At 38.7% G+C, this 18,942-nt stretch overlaps 3 protein-coding genes across 3 annotated transcripts in view; 1 reads left to right on the top strand and 2 right to left on the bottom strand.

Annotated features, from left to right (window-relative positions):
* The window catches only part of LOC144646551 (eukaryotic translation initiation factor 3 subunit C-like), a 48,379-nt gene extending 33,324 nt beyond the window's left edge, over positions 1 to 15,055 (bottom strand). The window contains exon 1 of the mRNA XM_078506192.1: positions 15,039 to 15,055. Coding sequence (XP_078362318.1) covers positions 15,039 to 15,044 — 6 coding nt within the window. The 5' untranslated portion in view covers positions 15,045 to 15,055. The remainder of the gene's footprint in view (positions 1 to 15,038) is intronic.
* LOC144646503 (nucleotide-binding oligomerization domain-containing protein 1-like) lies at positions 5,781 to 10,933 on the top strand. The gene is made up of 2 exons (XM_078506116.1): positions 5,781 to 5,872; positions 7,904 to 10,933. The coding sequence occupies exon 2, from the start codon at positions 7,940 to 7,942 to the stop codon at positions 10,925 to 10,927; it is 2,988 nt and encodes a 995-aa protein (XP_078362242.1). The 5' UTR covers positions 5,781 to 5,872; positions 7,904 to 7,939; the 3' UTR covers positions 10,928 to 10,933.
* LOC144646545 (eukaryotic translation initiation factor 3 subunit C-like) lies at positions 15,056 to 18,759 on the bottom strand. Its single transcript, XM_078506185.1, has 8 exons — positions 18,702 to 18,759; positions 18,242 to 18,325; positions 17,546 to 17,643; positions 17,182 to 17,231; positions 16,870 to 16,935; positions 16,443 to 16,533; positions 15,735 to 15,905; positions 15,056 to 15,460 (listed from the first exon to the last, which is right to left on the bottom strand). The coding sequence occupies exons 3-7, from the start codon at positions 17,627 to 17,629 to the stop codon at positions 15,762 to 15,764; spliced, it is 435 nt and encodes a 144-aa protein (XP_078362311.1). The 5' UTR covers positions 17,630 to 17,643; positions 18,242 to 18,325; positions 18,702 to 18,759; the 3' UTR covers positions 15,056 to 15,460; positions 15,735 to 15,761.
* Between the last annotated feature and the right edge of the window lie 183 nt (positions 18,760 to 18,942).

The raw sequence follows: 18,942 nt of genomic DNA on the forward strand, positions 1-18,942 counted from the left end.
GCAGGACTTCCTGATGTCGGTTTCAAGTTGCAAGTCACACCGGAAGTCACAGCAGTAAAATTAAACTGAAGTGGGTTTTGAGTCAATTCGAGTGAACTTTTAAACAAATTTTCCATTGAAAAGCAGAGTACTTAACTGTTTCAGTTAACTTAAATGTCACTTGTTTTCAACCCTGCCTCGCGCCTGGTCACTAGCAAAGCGCAAATAGACGAGGCCCCGGAGACGAGGCCGCATTAGCGCGAAGATCGCAAGGATCACATCATGAACTCCACTGCGCATCGTGAATCTTCCATTCACGCATAACCACAATTCCTTGTGGCTTTGATCTTACCGCCGACCACAATTCCTTGCGTTTGGTAAAAAAAGTGATTGCAGGCCCCATAAAGTAATCCTTTGCCGATTAGAGAGCTGCCTTGCTTGTTCGCTTCAGGCTCACTCGCTGCGGCTGCAATAATACCCAGAGAAGAATACTGCAAAATACTTCGTGCACACTGACACGTATGAGAAACCTCAGTGTGACTTGGTTAGTATGACGACATAATTTGCTGTATATGAAGCACTTACCCAAATTTTTAGCGTTATAGCATTGTGCCTGCGCTTCGCACTGGACACAAAAAAACTTCCATGTTGCTTACAGCTAATGGCACATTCTTACTAAAAAAAACTAAGAACCTTTGTGTGTGACAAAGGGAATGGTGCAAAATTGACCTCTGAAAATAATTGGGTTATTCCAGAAAAAATACACACCTCCCCGACGGATGGCAAACTGGAAATTCTCGCGGGAGGGGGGGTTAATGGCTCGGGAAATCCGGGCGGGAGGGGGGGGTCTGAACCTAAAAATTCTTCCTCGGGGGTCACTTTTAACTTTAACTCGATCGATATGTTTTACCACTTAAAAGAAGAAGTTTGCATCGAAAAATCTTGTAGTCTTCCACTTTATGGTGTTCTTACCTCATATGCTTCAAGTTTACCTTCATAGGTCCTTTTATTTATGAAGAACCAGCGCGATAAATGGATAACAACAACTTTACAATCGGAAAAAAACACTTTCGACCGAGCATGCAACGCCTGGAACATTTTTACGGTACCCAGGCCACCCGCGCCCGTGCTTTGCAACATCCTCAAAAATGCGAAGAAAAGACGATCGGTCCGGCTGCACTTTTCTGTTTTTTTTTTTTAGCCAACCCGAGAACTCCTTTTGCTGGCTATAGCTAACATGTGTATACACAATTTGTGTATTATTTGGCTACTTCCAAGTTGAAGTTGAAGTTGAATTAATCCATGTCTTACGATCGATATGTTAACAAGTTTATGAAAGCAAGAACCGTGGACATTACGCATGAAAACTTAAATTTTTGAAAGAAAGGCAAGAGCTCCAGTTGATCTACACGCCCATATAGGTAACAAAATTTAAATTATTGTAGTTCAAAAGGCTTTATTGCTAAGCTTAAGAAGTGTCACACTAGCGAGAACTCGATCTTGTAAACACGCGCCAATTTAGGCCGCCTTGTCACCGACAACTAAAATTATTGTTTTTCTTTATTAGCGCATTAAGGACTTTTTCACTGTGTTTTTTCTTACATTTACATAATTTTTAAGACTTACATATTTCTTATCTTGTACATTTGTTGTTTGACGGAAAAAACAAGTGGCATTTTAGAGGAGAGTGTGCCGGAGGTCACACAAACACACGTGCGATCGTTGAAATTTGACCAGCAAAATTCGCAACATTAGCCCAGTTTTAAAAATTATAATAAACAGGGATCTTTTGAAAGAAAGGTTGCGACGTTTGTATTGCCTGTTGTGTCCAGTTAGGGCCTTTAAAAAAAATGGAAATCCGGGCGGGAGGGGGGGGGTTCTTGAGCTTGGAAATCCAGGCGGGAGGGGGGGTCTAGCGATCTGGGAAATCCGGGCGGAAGGGGGGTCAAAAAATGTTGCCATCCGTCGGGGGTGTGTGGATTTTTTCTGGAATAACCCATTTCATATAAAATTCAACAACTCAATGAACTAACCAAAATGGTGACACATAAAGTTGCATCTTTCGCAACTATAATCATAGCTTTTTCAACCATTGTAACCTTACTTATACAGCTAATTTGCACATTCCTAAAAGTGGAAATAGATAAAAGGAAAAGTAATGCCATATCGACCACCCAGTTATGAAAGGGAAGCTATTTTCTCAACTAAAGTTGTGTCCCGGCGACCAGGCTGAAGTGTTCATATGCCGATATCTCGATCAGTTGCAGAAACTGAGACATTAGTAACCAGGCTGGCCCGCCTTCTCATATGAACACGTCGAAAATTTTACAGTGAGAGAAAATAGGAGTGAGCGGAGATCTCGGTAACTGGGCCAGCCGGGTCAACTGGGATCATACAAAGAGGCCCTTAGAAAACTTTTAGAGATTCCAGCATTTGTAGTAACTGTTCTTGGTTTACTTTATAATCTACTTCTCAGATGAACTGTGTAATGGGTCAAAATTTTCATATTGCTGTCCTATCCACTTTAAAATTGTTCTACTGTCGCTGGAAAATTCCTATCATTGCTTTTTTGCATACAGTTTACAAATCAGTAATTAAATTGGGATTGTTGATGATCAAGGCATTAAATAAATAATTAGTAGAAGAGCAAATAAAAATTTGGTTAAAACAATTTTTTCTATTTTCTTCACTGCTAAGAAATGAATTCAAACAAGATCATTTTTTCAGCATAGTTGAAGTGTGCATTACTGTCAACAGCGGCGGTTAAGGAGATGCAGCATGCAGGGCAGCAGGAATTTCTGAAATTTGTTAAAACTGACTGGGACAGCAATATAAAAATTTTGGAATATTCAACAGTTTAATTGATTTTCGTAATAAATATATTTTCCTCTACAACATACCTAAAAGAAGTAAATAATTGGGATCACTCAGCCTTGGGTACTGCCCAGCCTGGCGACATGAAGAAAAAAAAACATTCAAGGTTAGTAACAAGAACTTAGAAACTTTGAGGTCCATTGGTATTATTTAATAGTTGGAAATAATGAAGCTATGATGCATGGTAATAAGCTGTTACCTTACCTACTGAGCTAGAATTCACTCACTGGGATATATTGGCGATTATTATTTAATAAATATTTGTGAACAAAGGCTTTCGCAAAGCAGGCCACTCAAATAATATGTTTTAATAATACCTCAAAAAATGTCATCCATAAACTTTACTATTTCCTTAAAGTTGACTTCTGTTTGCCATAAAATAAAATTCTACAGAGTAGAAGACTTACAAAATAAGCAAAACTTTAAACCTTAGAAAGGTCAATGCACAAAACAAAGGAACCACTGATCCTGGTGGATCTGATCAGCAAAAATGTAGAGATACGAAAGGCTGACCCTACAGTTGGATTGAACTATGATTTTTCCAAATTATATTTCAATTCAATCGTACGGTCAGCCTTTCTGGTTTTCAGAAAATAAAAACAGTTTCACTTTAATTCAGAAACACTAATTCACGAGCAGAACTCTGAGAACTCATGGACCCATCGGGGCCCAACTGTATTTTTATTCAGGCCAGACACAGCCTATAGGCCATCCCAATAAAATGTTTCGTTTCCCATCGCCCGACCGACCCATTTTTTTCAAAAAGTAAAAAAAAAAAAATTGCAGATGCACTAGTCAAAGAAGCAAGTACTTTAATTTACAAGCACACGATCTTGTTATTATTAACCATTGACATTATGTGATGTCCTTGCCTTTAATTTTGATTAAAGAAAGCATAACGGAAATAACTAACGAAATAGCCACCTTTTCGCATTCGTAACCCGAGGCTTTCTTCCTTCAAGCGTTCCATCTTTTTTTTTTTTTTTTTTGCCCGACCGACCGACCCACCATCACAAGAGACGAGGCGATGGGAAACGAAACATTTTATTGGGATGGCCATATTCATGACATATTTTGTCAACTTTGCCATCTATTTCTATTTTTCTTTAAATGGTAATTACAACAAACTGTTCATCATAATGTTAGGAATTCGGCGAAATGAAGGTGGCCAGAGAATCACAATAAAGAATTTCGGACGACATCCACAATAGAATTCAGTCTGCTATAAATTCAGACTAGTTACAAGAACAGAGAGTGAAATTTCTTACCTGATTTCAAATATTATACACCTCTGTGCACTCTAATAGAATAGTCCCTGTTGACGACATCTACTTTGTTTGAAATGTTATTTAAAGTGATTTAAGCTTTGCTAAAACAGGCAAATAACTTAAAATTTCTCACAAGTCTAATGTCTCAAAATGTCCGCCATCCGCCATGTTTGTTTTCGTTGCCATTGGTTTAGCCGCTGTACTAGTTGTTGACGCGCTGGCTCAAAACGTGTCGAGAACATAGCGATTTTCGATTTTATAGTATACCGAAGTTCGGATATTTCGTCAACTAGAAAACCAAAATCATTTTTTGAATCGCTTGACATTTCTAAACAAACATCTGATACTCTCAAGAAGTTTCAGTGGATATTCTATGAAAATTTTGCACATTGTGAGGAGAAGGCTCGGCTACCAAATCAAGCCTGGTTTCCAAGCTCCCCAAGAAAGTGATCCCAAAAAAACTTTTTGCGGACGGCGATGATGGGAGGGGCGGGGTGGGTGATTCTTTTAAGAGGGGGTGGGGTTGTGGCTGAGTAAATTCAGTGTATGAATCAAACAATTAATCATCTTTATTTCTACTTTTACCTAAAGTAAAGGTAACGGTAACAGCAAAAAAAATTATCAACGGAGTCCTCCAAACTAACCATGACCGGAACTCACACAAAAGTCTATAAAACTGTAATGAAGCCTAGATTTCACAAGTCGCGCAAGCAGGAGAAAGGGAAAATTTTGATCCTTGCGGTAAAGACAAGCACAAGGATCAAGATGCAATGCGCTTGTGATAATGTTTGCGTCGAAGCCGTTTTCATATTTTCGCGGTGAAATAAGAGCTGTTATCTTTGCGCTCGTGCTTGCGTCGCTAGTGAAAACCCGCCGCCTTTTACATGTAACGGTATATTAAAGTAAGCTTAACAAGACAAAACTTTTATCAAAACATGAAAGCGAAATCAATAACAACCTTCAAAGATTAAACTCTTACAAATCGAGAAGAATGGAATTTTTGTAAGAACTGTACAATTAAAATAAACACAAATCAATTCGTACTTTGGATTTTTCTGGCTCTGTCCCCTGTCTCAGAGGTCGTTTGATTTCTCAGGCACAATAATTTCAACCCACCACTGAACTCAACTAACGGTTTTTCTTGAAAATAATTATAACGCCATTTAATGGAACAAAATTAACCAAACCCCGTTGTTAACTGACAAATTCTTGCAACTGTTAAGAAATAAGGCCCCAAGGTAATATTCCTTTTGACAAAAATGTGCCCTTTAATATGGCCTAGGGGAGGAGAAATGACAGAATCTTTGCGTGAGGCCTCTAATTGCCCATGAGACGCCAAACAAAAAATATAGATTACCAACAAAAATGTGCCCTTATGGCCTAGGGGAGGAGAAATGACAGACTCTTTGTGTGAGGCCTCTAATTGCCCATGAGACGCCACTCACAAAAAATATAGATTACCAACAAAAATGTGCCCTTATGGCCAAGGGAAGGAGAAATGACAGAATCTTTGCGTGAGGCCTCTAATTGCCCATGAGACGCCAAACAAAAAATATAGATTACTAACAAAAATGTGCCCTTATGGCCTAGGGGAGGAGTTTGCGCAAGGCCTCTTATATTACGGGAGAGATTGCAGATCATTCCTTTATAGATAAAAAATCCGCTCAGATACACAGTTCACTCAGCTCCTCACTCTCTATATCCAAACACGCTACATATTGGGAACTGTTCTCTGAAATTCCTGAATGCAGGTTAGTTTCTACTTTTTAAAAACTTTTAGGGTTAACATGGATATATGGATGTTTTGTGATAATTTTTTTAATCCAACAAGTGATTTACGAATTTCATTCAATGGAACAGTGAGCTTAATTTTATGGATAGGTTGGCAGTTTCTTTCTAGTATTTTTAACGCTTCTGGCCAGCATTCTCGCGATAGTCGCTGTGTTTGCCCATCGCTACAAACGTAATTTTTCTACAGATCGAAAGTAGCCAGCTTTTAATACATTGTTGATCGCGATTGACAAGAGCAGATTTCCAAAACAATCCATAGCATTTTACAGTCGAACAATAAAACCGATATCTCTTGCTATGCCGTCTCTCAGCCTGGCCGAGGTTTTGTGTTGTCACATACAAAACTCACGAATATGCAGAACGAGTTTTACGCAGCTCGCTTAACTTCGCTTCTCGCGTGATCGAAGCATCCCGAAATTTGCTACTTTTCTCCCGCAGTCTATAAGCTAAAGGAAGAAACTGCTCTCCTGTACACAGCAGTCGGTGGAATGTTGCATAACTCTTTTTATGTATTTCATTCATCCATTTTATTGTACCTTCCTGCTAGAGTAAATTAATTTTATGGCCAGTTAATCTCGCAGATGCATCGGGCAAGAAATGAAAATCAGTAAATAAATATGGCAGCTGAAACGGCATACTGTATTTCGTGGACTGGACTGGACTGGACTGGACTAGCTGAAACAAGTAGATTTATATCTGGAAAATGTATTCTTTACGAGATGATAACATTTTGCAACGAATCGAAATACCAGTAAACACGCTGCCAAACATGAGCGGAGAATTATATCAATATACCTGGCTAAACGTCTTACGGGAAGATTTTTACTCCAAAAAAAGCGGTCAACAAGCGACAAATGTTTTGTCAAGCTAGCACACGCCGCGCGAGGGAAATACGTGTGATGCTCCCTTGCGCCGCGCGAGCTATAATCGCGCAATTTGGTCTCATGACATGAAATTTCACAGCACGAAAACAAGCGAACACCCGAGAATGGGGGTGGGGGTACTCGAAAGTTGAGTGAGCGGGTACAGGGCGCTTTTATAAACTAGTTTATTTCAGACCAAAATATGCCATTTTTTCCCTACCCTATCTCAGACCAGACTGTAAAATCGCACTTCTCAGAAGATGAGCTATAACAGTATAAGAACAGTTTCTCGAGGGGGATGTACCTAACTACTCGATAATCACTGATCTGCAGACTGCACACACAATACCCCACTGGTATTTACTATCGACCCTAAATTGATAGACGTGCCAATTCTGAAATGACAAGTAATTCTTTAGTTAGTTTTTGATCCTGAATGATATGTTTATTCGATTTCTTGCCGGCGTCAAACTGGCGCGCCGATTCCATTATAAAACGTTCACCCTTAACCTTCAAACAAAACTGATCAGTTTCATCCCACGCAATATCTTTTACAGCGTCTCATAATGAAAATCCAAAAATTCATCGAATTTACACTTTAATTTATCCCAGAGAGAAAGAGAGGAGTGGAGTCCCATTAAAAAATTTCGGGGCGACTGTTGAAACCTCATTCTGCGAGCGTTATTTAAATTACTTCTGTCCTCAATAAAAAAGAATATTTATTTAAGAAGCCGACTGTTTATGTGGCCCAACTCTGCTAATCCTGCCAAGCGTCCAACTGGCACCAAACCGTTAACCTTCAGACAAACTTGATCAGTTTCATTGCACGCAATGTAACCACGAAATTCCATCTGTAACGTGCGCAGAAAGGCAAAAGAAAAATCCAATAACTCATCAAATTTATACGTTTGCAAAACTTTAAAAGAACTAGAAACGGCCGTCAGCTAAGCGTCATTAAAAATCATAACAGTTTAATCAAGTTACGTATCTGCGGAACAAAACGCTTTAATATGCCAGATTCTTTACGTGTGGATTGATTTCTAACAATTAAAAGTAAAAGCTAATAATGTCGAAGTTGTGATCAATTGACCTGTCAACTTATTTCAATCGATGCTTATATTTTTACAGATCCATTGAGCTGAGCGGGACGACTACACATATAAAATGGAATATCTTAGAGAATTGTTGGCACCAAAAACATTTAATCGACTCAGCTATGTTGCAGTAATTGTTTGGACGCTATGCGGAGTAATACTACTCAGCATCTTTGCAGCGATGGATAACAGTGAGCCGAGGTTCGCTTGCAGTGCGAAAAGTAAAAACATGGACCTCGTACCAGAAAAGTGTCTCCACCAGTATGAGAAGCGGCACAACAAACTGGGTGTTCCCGTCTATGCCTTCGTGATCGTTAATTTCTGTCTTATTGGAATTGTGTGCGTGATTTACTCCCAACTCGTAAAGTCAAGAGTTGAACAGCTGAACAGAGATGCGGAGAGACAACGCCCACCTGAAACACGCAAACTGTTTGCGGCGTACTGTTGTCAACTCACCGCCAGATTCGCTTTGGGAATTCTCTTTATAGTTGTACAAACTCAAGTGCTTTATCCAAGCAACTTTCCTGCCGACTTTTCTTGTGATTTAACATTCGCCGAAAGCGCAAGTGCGGCGAATGCGTCAGACGCGAACATTCAGAACACAACAAAAAATATATACGAGTGTCACAATCAACAGGCAACGAAGAAAACCTCCTGGATGAATGCTATGAGTGTGGTAAATGGACTTTTTGCCTTTGTTATTTTGATCGAGATCATCTGGATCTTATCTCGCGCTTTAAAACGGAGAACGTTCATGAAAGACAGGCACTTTTTTGCAAATCATCTCACAAAAGCCAACTATGTTCATCCGCTGCAAGTCGAATTACAACAAGAAGCACAACAGGAAAACACACAAGAACAAAACGAAATACCACAAGAGCAACCAGTCACATCGTCCCTGGAGATAACGAAGAGAAGTATCACCGAAATCACAGAAAAACGTACAGATGTCAAGGCACAAGGAGAACTGCCATCATCAATCATCGACGGGTTGATCAAAAGTCTGAAGGAAAGTATCATTGAACACACGGAGACACTCCCAGATTTCAAGCCACTGTTTCAGCCTAATCATGGCAAAGGTGAAAGAATGGAAGATCTAAAGCTCGACAGTATTTATACCAATTTGGTTCTTATTCCCAACAGGGCGCATTACGACTTTAGCGGAAATAGACAGGAACAACTCAAAGTGTACCCCAAGCCAAGAGAAAATTTGGAAGCACTGAAAGGACTAGAAGAAATTCTTGACGCTAAAAACAAGAAAACTTTGCTCATTGGTCGTCCTGGAATTGGCAAGACACTGTTTTCCACCAAGTTTCTTCGAGACTGGGCATCGGGTAGAACGTTCAACAAAACACATGAACTAAATTTCAAAATTGCGTTCCTGATAAAGTTCAGGCAATTTAACACGGTAGAAAATCTTAGTCTTCGTGATTTACTGACATGGTCTGAGTATTCACAGACAGAACATCTCCGTGACGAGCTGTGGAATTTCATTTGTGCAAATCCCGACAAAGTGCTAATCCTGTTTGATGGCTTAGACGAGTACGTAGAAAACTCAAGTATCGCTACCAAGGCCGTTCATAACAACCGAAAAGCAGGTGTTGAACAGAAGATGCCACTATATTCTCTCTATGCCAAAGTAATTAATGAAGAGTTTCTCCCCGGAGCCGCCGTTTTAACGACTACAAGAGCCACTGCCGTGTCAAGCGTCAGAAATCTTAAATTTGCAAAAACCTTTGAAATTCTTGGCTTTGCAGCCGAACAAGTTGAAAAATACGTGGAGAATTTTACGAACGAAGCAGCGGAAAACTTGAGCGACGCAGGAGAAAAGATAAAGGAACACATCGGCGGGAATATGAACATATTTTCACTGTGCTACATTCCAGATAGCTGTTTTATTATTTGTTCGTCACTGCTGGAAGTCCTCAAGTGCTCCGCAGAGACCGGAAAGCGTTTAACTGGTGGCCTTCCTGTGAAACTCACACAAATTTACAAGTTGGCCCTGAGACTGTTCTACTTCAGGCACAACGAGCAGTATCGAGATAAACCTCTTACGCGGAAAGTTATTGAAGCAAAGGAACTACCTCCCGAAGTAGAAAAGCAATTCAAAAGCCTAGGAGAACTTGCATTCAAAGGAATAAAAGAAAGAAAACTTATCTTTGGATCAAGCGAAGTACCGCAGGGATTGGAAAACAGCTCGCTATTTCATAAGATGCCAGATAGACAAAGTAGCGCTCACGAGCACGAAGCTCAATTCTGTTTCATTCATCTGACGATGCAAGAGTTCCTCGCAGCGAAGCATATAACCGATACCATGAATGAAGCAGAATTGAGAACATTTGTTAAAGATCACATCAATAAAGGTGAGTGGCATGTCGTGTTGGAGTTTGTGGCTGGCCTTCTCGGTGAACGAGATGAGCAATTGATGAAGATCTTCACTGACCTGCTTCCCGAGAAAACAGAAGAGAAAGATGAATGGCAGCTGATGGTTATGTCACTCGAGTCAGAGCCACGCACATTTACCTGTTGGCCGACTAGCAGCGAAAAACATTTAGCACTGACAATTATTAAATGTCTTTATGAAGGCAGTGAATCAAACGTAGTACAAAGCAAGTTAGAAAACATTGGTTTTAATGCTGTAGATTTTAGTCGTTGTAGTCTCGCTCCTGCTGACTGTACAGCAATAGTGCATGTGTTTAAACATGTTCAACAAATTTCGCACATAAATTTGTCCAATAATAACATTGGCTCGTTGGGTTTTGTAGAGATTGCAAAGTTGTTTGACAATGACAATAGTCAACTAACGGGCTTAAACCTCAGGGACAATAGGATAGGAGATGAAGATGTAAAACAATTGAGTAAAGTAATTGTAAATAGTAATTTAGAATTGTTAAACCTCAGTCACAATAGCATTACAGATAAAGGATTAAATTATTTAAGTGATAAACTGGTTAATACAAAAGTAAAATCGCTAGACCTCCGTAACAATCCAAACATAACACGTGAAGCTGAACAGCGCATCCAAGATGCTAATCCTAATTGCAAGTTCATCTTTTAAAATTATTTCAAACAAAACAAATTGTATAGATTATTGTTGTTGGGTGACCGACTGAAAAAGACAAGACAGAAACTCCGTAAAAAAAAAACTCAAAACAATCTTAAAATAAATGAAGAGAAGTTTTCATGTCAGTGACTGATGCGTGAAGATATGAATCATGTTAAGATTGAAGTCGCTTTACATCTTCAATACAACAACAGGTGTCTAGGTAAGATGAATTTGTGTTTTATATCATTTGACAATGATTCAAACATCTTGTGTAAGATGTGGTTTTATATTTACGGAGTTTTTGAAAAACAAAGGTCACTCAGCTAAATACCAGTTAAAATATCGTGTTAGGAGAAGACATGTTGCAAACACCACAAATATATCAGGCAAAAACACTTTAATAAGCTACTAAATTCAAAGAAAATTGTACACAGAAAGAAAGACAAAACAAAACATCATTCTTAGCTGTTTTATCGACGGTAGCAAATCCATTGCTTGTTTGAAAGTTGTGTTTGCTTCATGTAGCATGTTTTGAAACGAAATTGACTTTTCAACTCCAAGGAATTGTAGCAGACAAAACTTTTCAACTCTGAAGACTATTCTGTAGCCAGCAGCACTCAGAAAACCCAGCCTTCACCAGAAGCGTGAAACTGTCAAACTGAAATGAAAAACAACGCTTGGCGACATTTTGTTGGGAGGTAGGATCGAAATTATCCAATCAAAAAAATGTTGTGTTTCCCGAGAGGTCCTCCTTGCGAGTTGAAAAGAAAATGGCGCTAAAATTCGACCATTACAAATCAAGGCAAGCTTCTGCTAAACAATTTTCAGTGCGTATAATATTTTCCAGCCTTCGTTCACTGCTGGTTTTTTTTTTTTTTCAAGCCATGAAAGGTTTTGCAGGATTTTTATAGTAAAGAAATATCTAAATGTGAATCAGTTTGCTTGCAAGAATAATTATTTGACATTTAACTATTTGCAGGATTTTTGGGCAAAGTTGCCACTCTTCCCTTGATTTCTAAAGGTCAACCAATTGTTTTTACAAGATATTGTAATAGTCTTATAATTTAATGATTTTACATGTAAATACAAAGTCGGTCAGCATAGTTGCTTATTACACTACATTATAGCATCTGACAAAAAAATTATCTTAGTAAATGATCGTTCGAGTCAACCATAGTAGGTGGGAGAGGGGGTGAGGCAAAGCTGTCCTACTCATTCTCTCTCTAGCCATGGTTTTGTTTCTGTTATGCATTTATAAAAATATTCGGATAACCTAGTGTGAGCTGATTTGCTCCATTTTGCAGCTTAATTTATAGTTAATTGAGGTGTTAATGTGACCTCTGTACAAAAACATTTGAACTGTATCAAATAATTCACAACTGCAGAATATGAACTTTTTGATCTCTCATTATTGCCGACTTTAACTTATCTTAGTAGTAACTGGTCAAGTATGTAAATAGAGCAAAGCTCTTGTCCAGTTCGGAATAAACACGTTTGTGCAAAGTTCTGTGTCATGTTCAACTTTAGCTAGATATACTATTGGGGTTTAGGCAGACCTATGTTTGGCTATCCTGGCTCAAAATTTAGCTGGACCAATATATTCTCCTGCAACATAATATTAACCTTTGTTGGCTTAGTAGTTTCCATGCCAACAAGCTTATTCGGTTTTTGAGAGGAAGGTGGGGGGGGGGGGGCAATCTTGCAGTAAATATTTTGAATTCAAATCACAAAACAAAAACATTTCTTCGAATGAAATGTTCGCTGAGTATACTTCTTTAGTAATTCATGGGGTGGTCTTCTGGGATTCACATCAGACCAAAAAAAATGGCCAACTCTCCAAGAAGCCACCAAAACAAGTTTCCCCCCCCCCCCCCCCACCCAATTTTATCAGACAACAAACACTAGTACCAAATCACCAAGATTGTGGAAATTGTTTGCCGCGGTGATAAATTGAGATTGCACGGGAATGTGTACAGACTTTAGTTCCAGAAAATGTCCATACTCCCCCCCCCCCTCCCCCCCCCCCCCACCACCACCACCACACACAGAAGGGATTGGAAATTCCTGGCTGGTTGGAGGGTTTCTTTGACCAACAATTTTTTAGAAATGTATGAAGTTTAAATGGAATTTCCAGAGGGGTGGGGGATTCTTATAAAAAATCCCTTGCATGGGGGAGATATGGATATTTTATGGAACTACACAATGAAACTCAATAATGGACCTGTTCGCACACCATTAGATATTTCTTGAGCAGCTGGTGTGTTGGGAATTAGCTTCTTCTAAAAGAAAAAAGGAATCATGCTCAGGGGCGGTTTCTTAAAAGCCGCGGAAATACATTTTTGGCCTGCAAAGTCATTTTTCGTTACCCCCATCTTAAAAATAGGGAACTGTAAACCTTATTTATTCGATTATGCGCCTTGGACGCTCATTAAGTTTTTGGACCTAGAGAGTGGGTGCTTGTTCAAGGCTGGGTACTAATTAAATTTTTCGCAAGTATAAGTTTATTTTACAACAAAACAATGAATAATATTATAAAACGTGAAGATGTTCATTGAAAGTTTCTATAAATTACTAAGGAAACTCGGTCTTCAAGGAAGTCTCTTAGTAGTACTTAGTCAACTTCGATTTCAATTATAATCAAAGTACTTCTCTAATGCACTTCAGTATTTTTAAAGCGGGGTGGGGGTGGGCACTTATCTGAGGCTGGGCACTTATAAACTTTTCTTACCTACAGGGTGGGTGCTTATTCGAGGTTGGGCGCTTAATCAAATAAATACGGTAGGCCTGAAACTTTGTATGCAGGGAATTGAACCTCTGTTCATATTTTAAATATATGTGAATATAGCAACAGCTTTGTAATGATAAGGTTCGATATTTGAATACAATGCCAGAAATATTTTTATGCTCACACCACAAATTAAAGTCTTAACAGAAAAAGCTGGTTAAAAGTGGCGAGGCTTCACCATGACAGTTACTTATAATTAGTGAACCCAGTATTCTGCGCGGTTGTGACGAGTAACAGGTCACAAACAAAACCTTGATTTAACCTTTACCATATCGTGCACCAATGGAGATTTTGGGGGCGAAAACTTCAAAAATTGGAAGCCCACCTAGTCTAAACCAACAGTCTCTTGCAATATTGGGAGAAACAATACTTCCATCAAGTACAGGTTATCACAGGCTTCTGTTAGTTTTATTCGCTTACAAGATGTTCACACATTTGAAGATTTCAAAACTGAATACCCAGCAATAAAATAATATACTTTACAATATTATTTCTAGTTCTTGTTCACCAGTGGAGTTCTTCTCGGCTTATATATCAATGAAACTTCACGGTATTTTCTCACAAGAACAACATTGACTTGAATCACAGACAGGACAATAAAATGCCCCTTGATAATCCTTGGTTAGTTGTGCATGTTGTGTCTAGTTCAGTAAGATGACTGTGACTTTTGGTAAGACCTGTCATGCTGTCGTCCATATCTCTCCTGCCAGTTGTATCAATCCTGTCTGTCCTGTTTTTCTGGCCTGTCTTGTCGATCATAATGTTGCTGATTTTGTCGACGATAGCGGCCTTGGCCTGAAAGGGAGAAAAACAGTGTTGACTAAAATAGTAAAATAGCTGAGAGCTTCAGTCAGCAAATATAAGCCTTCCCAAAAATTAACCATTTAGATTACAGGTCATGTTAAGTTTCCACCAAAATCCTATTTAGCTGGTTCAGTAACATAACACCGGTGCACTGATTTGATCGGTGTTGAGTGTAAATGTGCCATACTTCTGATACTTGAACAAAATTACTTTGAAAAATGGTATTGACAGGTCTGCATTTTACTGAGGGGGATGGCTTTCAGTCTCTTGCCACACTAGTAAACTTTTCACTGGTTCGACAATAAATCAAACCTTTAGAGTGGTTTAATGTGAGAGGTGCCTGCAAGTATCTCTGGATGAAAACTCATCTGTTTGCGGGTAAATGTTGTCCAGAGAAGAAAATAATTAAGCAGTTCTTACCCTGCCTGTCCTTGAACTGGACAAATCCTCCATGCCTTGTGTCATAGATACGTTCATTGTTTTCTACTAAAGTGCTGACCTGAAAAACACCGACAAAACAGCACTTGTGATAACCAGCATGTGAAAGCTAGGAATCCTAAAATAGGTTTAGTGAAGACAGTGTTAAATACCAATCTGTTCCTCATGTGACCAAATGAAAACCAATGCTAGGATAATATGCAATCCCTAATAGCCCATCTTTGACATATCAAAATTCTAACATGACTTTTTGGCTTTCTAGTTAAAAATGCAAATTTTCAAATATTGCTATGTCTGTTAATATCCAACAAAAGATTTGACACAAAGAAAACAAAACCAAATATAGAAGTTGACAGAAAGCGTTGGTGCCATGTTTGAATTTTGACATATTGAACTTGGGCTATTCAAATACATTGACTGCATAAATACGAAAACATATGAACTCTAATATGTGCTTCCTAAATTAACATCTTCTTATGGATACAAAATGAACAAAAGAAATCAAAACCAAGGAAAAACTAGGGGGGGGGGGGGCAGGGGGGTCTGAACCTCCCGCCTCCCGTACTTTTTACTCCCACTTCCCGTACCTTTTATTCCCGCCTCCCGTCCCTTTCTGTAGCTGTTCTCTCCTATGTGTTCCATGTCCATTGCGAAATATAACGAAATGTTGCGAAATCTTACTCGTTTTCTCCCGGTTCCCGCCACCTAAAGAATCCCGCTTCCCGCCCTCTCTCCTCCCGCTTCCCGCCCCTTTTCTCTCGGGCTCCCGCCCCCCTGTCCCCCTCCACAAACTACAGAAGTTGTTTCATTTATTTTTTATTAGCTTCGGGTTAAAAAGCAAGTTGACTTGACTGTGACGAAGTGTTTTACCTTGTCTGCCAATTGTAGTGCCAGGCTCTGGAGGAGAGAAGGCTCGGCTCCTCGGTGCATTACCACTGTCTGTGTTGGCTCATCCCAGGAGGCCTGGGGCAAGAAGAATTACATTACATACTTTTGTTTACACTTGACTGAAATTTGAATTCCTATTGAGCCTTCAATCACTCTACCAGTTGTGTTACCAGCGTACCCCTATCAGGATCAGGCCACAGACATCCTTGGCAAGAACGGTAGACGAAGACAATAGGTGCATTTCAATACTGAAGAATCTTGGCTTTATTAATTTCAAGCCTTTTTTGGTAGGCTGATTTTTGGAGGGACTTACATGTGATATTCTGGGAATTTTTCAATTCAAAAATCCTCAGGTCTGTTTTTGGATGAAACTTTGTGTGTGAAAATTTCAGCTGTACATAAGAATACAGTATACATGTTGTTAATGAGAGAGAAGCACCCCATGTTGCTACCTTATCCTATGGAGGAGGCATTGCCAGGGTTTATTTCAACAAGTGAAATGGCCCCAAAAGTAGTAACATCACAAAAAATGAAATCCTGAGAGGTGACATCCATTCAACAATTTCCTCTCAAGTTACTATGAGTACAGCAGGAAAAAGAAACATTGCAAACCTGTAGTTCCTCATTGATGATCATTTTGCTAATAGTACTGTACTGTACCACAGATGGAGGCAAATCAAACATTTCAGCCAACGTGTACAGGCTACAAGTCATAAAGAGATATACAAAGTCTTATTAAAATTATAGATTTAGCCTGCAAGCCTAAAAGCGGAGCTCCCAAGTTTTTTTATTATTATTTTATGCAAAAGTACATTTTAAAAGATAATGATATTTTTTATGTTAACGATGCAGAAACAACAGCAAAAAAAATTCAGTCAGGTACTATTAGCCAATAGTGCTACACGAATTAATTGCATACGACTGAATAAAGATAGTTGGATGACTTTAGATTAACAAGAGAGAGAAAGCAATAAAACAATTAATTATAATTATAATAATCATCAAATCCATTTAGCTTGTCACTTTACTAAGACTGTACCTCAAAGAGTCATATACACTGTTATATGTGAACAAATATGTCCTGAGGCTTTCCTCTTGAATTTTTCTGTGAGAAAAAAAGACAAAATAGAAAAGTGACAATCACGCTTACAAGAGAAATAGAATTAACAATAACATTTTAACTTGCATGGCATGATCATGAGTCCAAATCTCATTCTGCATGCTAAATTTGCAGGTGCCTTCACATGCATTTACTTCATGTACATTATAACTTTAAACAACAATCTTTCTTTGATCATTTTATCCACAGTAACATAAGAAATCTGCAACAAAATAACAAAATAGCTGTTACCTTGTTAACATTTCTTGTACCTGCTCCGTTTGGCGAAACAATTTCCATACCTATCATGTAAGAGAGAGAGAGAGGAAAAAAACGATCATAAAACATCAATCAATCAGTCAAAAAATCAATCAATCTGTCCATCCATCCGACCATCTGTCCATCAGTCAGTCAGTCAGTCAGTCAGTAAGTCAGTCAGTTAAAATTTGTCCATTCAGACAGCTAACAGGCATCCAACAAACAAGCAAAGGGCAAAAAATGCAATGGTGCAAGACAGCACAACATGTCATATCCTAAGGGCAACAAATAAATTATTGTTGGATTAATATTTTCCATAAGCTAGTTAGTACACATAATTCCATTATTTTAAGTTTACCTTAACAGCTAATATGTAGTCCTTGCATTGTTTCCAGTCTCCCTTTTTCATAGCTTTGGAGGCAGCTACTACATGTTCACGCATGCTCTCTGGTGGACCTGAAATAGATGCAAACGCATAGAAATCAGTGGGCTGTAAAATACAATAGTTGGCTAAAAAAAAACCCTGAAGTTACAGAAATACACAGCAAGAAAGTTATTAATAGGATTTTTGATTGTTTCCCCAGAGATATAAGCACATGGCAACAACCTTGCCAACAAGTCATAAGATTTTTCAAAACAAACTGTTCACAGCCCTCTTCTTTTTCATATTGTTTTTCGATCGTTGAATGCAATGAAAGAACAGTGAGTGAACTGAATGCCAGCACAAAACAGGAGGCATGACAAAGAGAAATCTCATTTTTTCTTCCGAGCTTGCTTCACTTGCTTCCTGCCCTACCCCCTTCTGCTTTCCACTGCACTTGCTTCGCACTGCACGTGCTTTGCTCACAGTTTTCCCTCGCGCACATTCTTTTGCATTGAAAAATAGAGAGGCTGTGATCAGTTTATTTTCAAAATAGAGATGGTACACTGTCATGTCAATGAGAATCACTTGCAGTAATTATTTCCTATTGTCACTAAACACTCAGCATGCCTTCACTGCAAACACGTGGCTTACATGTTTACAATTCAAGGAAAAAAAATGACACATACTAACCAACTAAGGTTTGCTTTTCACTTTGTCATAACTGATAATGAAAACTCTTGCTAAAAATTCGTGGTCTGTAGTCATATGCATGGGCTGAAATAAAAAAAAAAGACATGTAGGTTACACTAGTTGCATGCTGTGAAAAAATGATTAAGCATTTCAAAACCAACAAGAGAACCCTTAAAATGAAACTCTTCTTTTTTTAAGCTTCTTGATTTAATTGTATGCTTTTCAAGAGTTGAAAATACTGGAGATGTATGGCCCTCGCCACTACTGACACTTGAAATATGTGTATGATTAACTTTTCGTATCTATGCTTGTTCACTAATAAACAGTCTGAGAAGCAAAGAAGCCCAAATTGATAACTGGTAATTCTGTGAGCTGTCATTTGTTGCACTGTCAAAAAGCGGCAATGGTACAGAAAATTTAGTTTAAAATTAAAAAATGTACTTTTTATTTTAAGACATACCAGCCATCCAAGGGATTTCCATCAACATTGCTGAAGTCAAGTAGACACACTCCAACAGTTCAAGGAAAAAATAGTGCTGAGTCTGGGCATGAGTCTTCGCTTTTTGAGGTCAGCAGATGTATAGTGTCATTCATTCAAAATGGCGGCTAAAGTTGTCGAAAGTAACCAAAGTATGTGCAAATTATGTGCGTATAACAACAGCTCAGTAAGTAGTACACACTCGGAATAGTACTTTAAGGGG

This window comes from Oculina patagonica, chromosome 3 (genome assembly GCF_052425735.1).
Source record: "Oculina patagonica isolate OP01 chromosome 3, crgOcupat, whole genome shotgun sequence".
NCBI lineage: Eukaryota > Metazoa > Cnidaria > Anthozoa > Scleractinia > Oculinidae > Oculina > Oculina patagonica.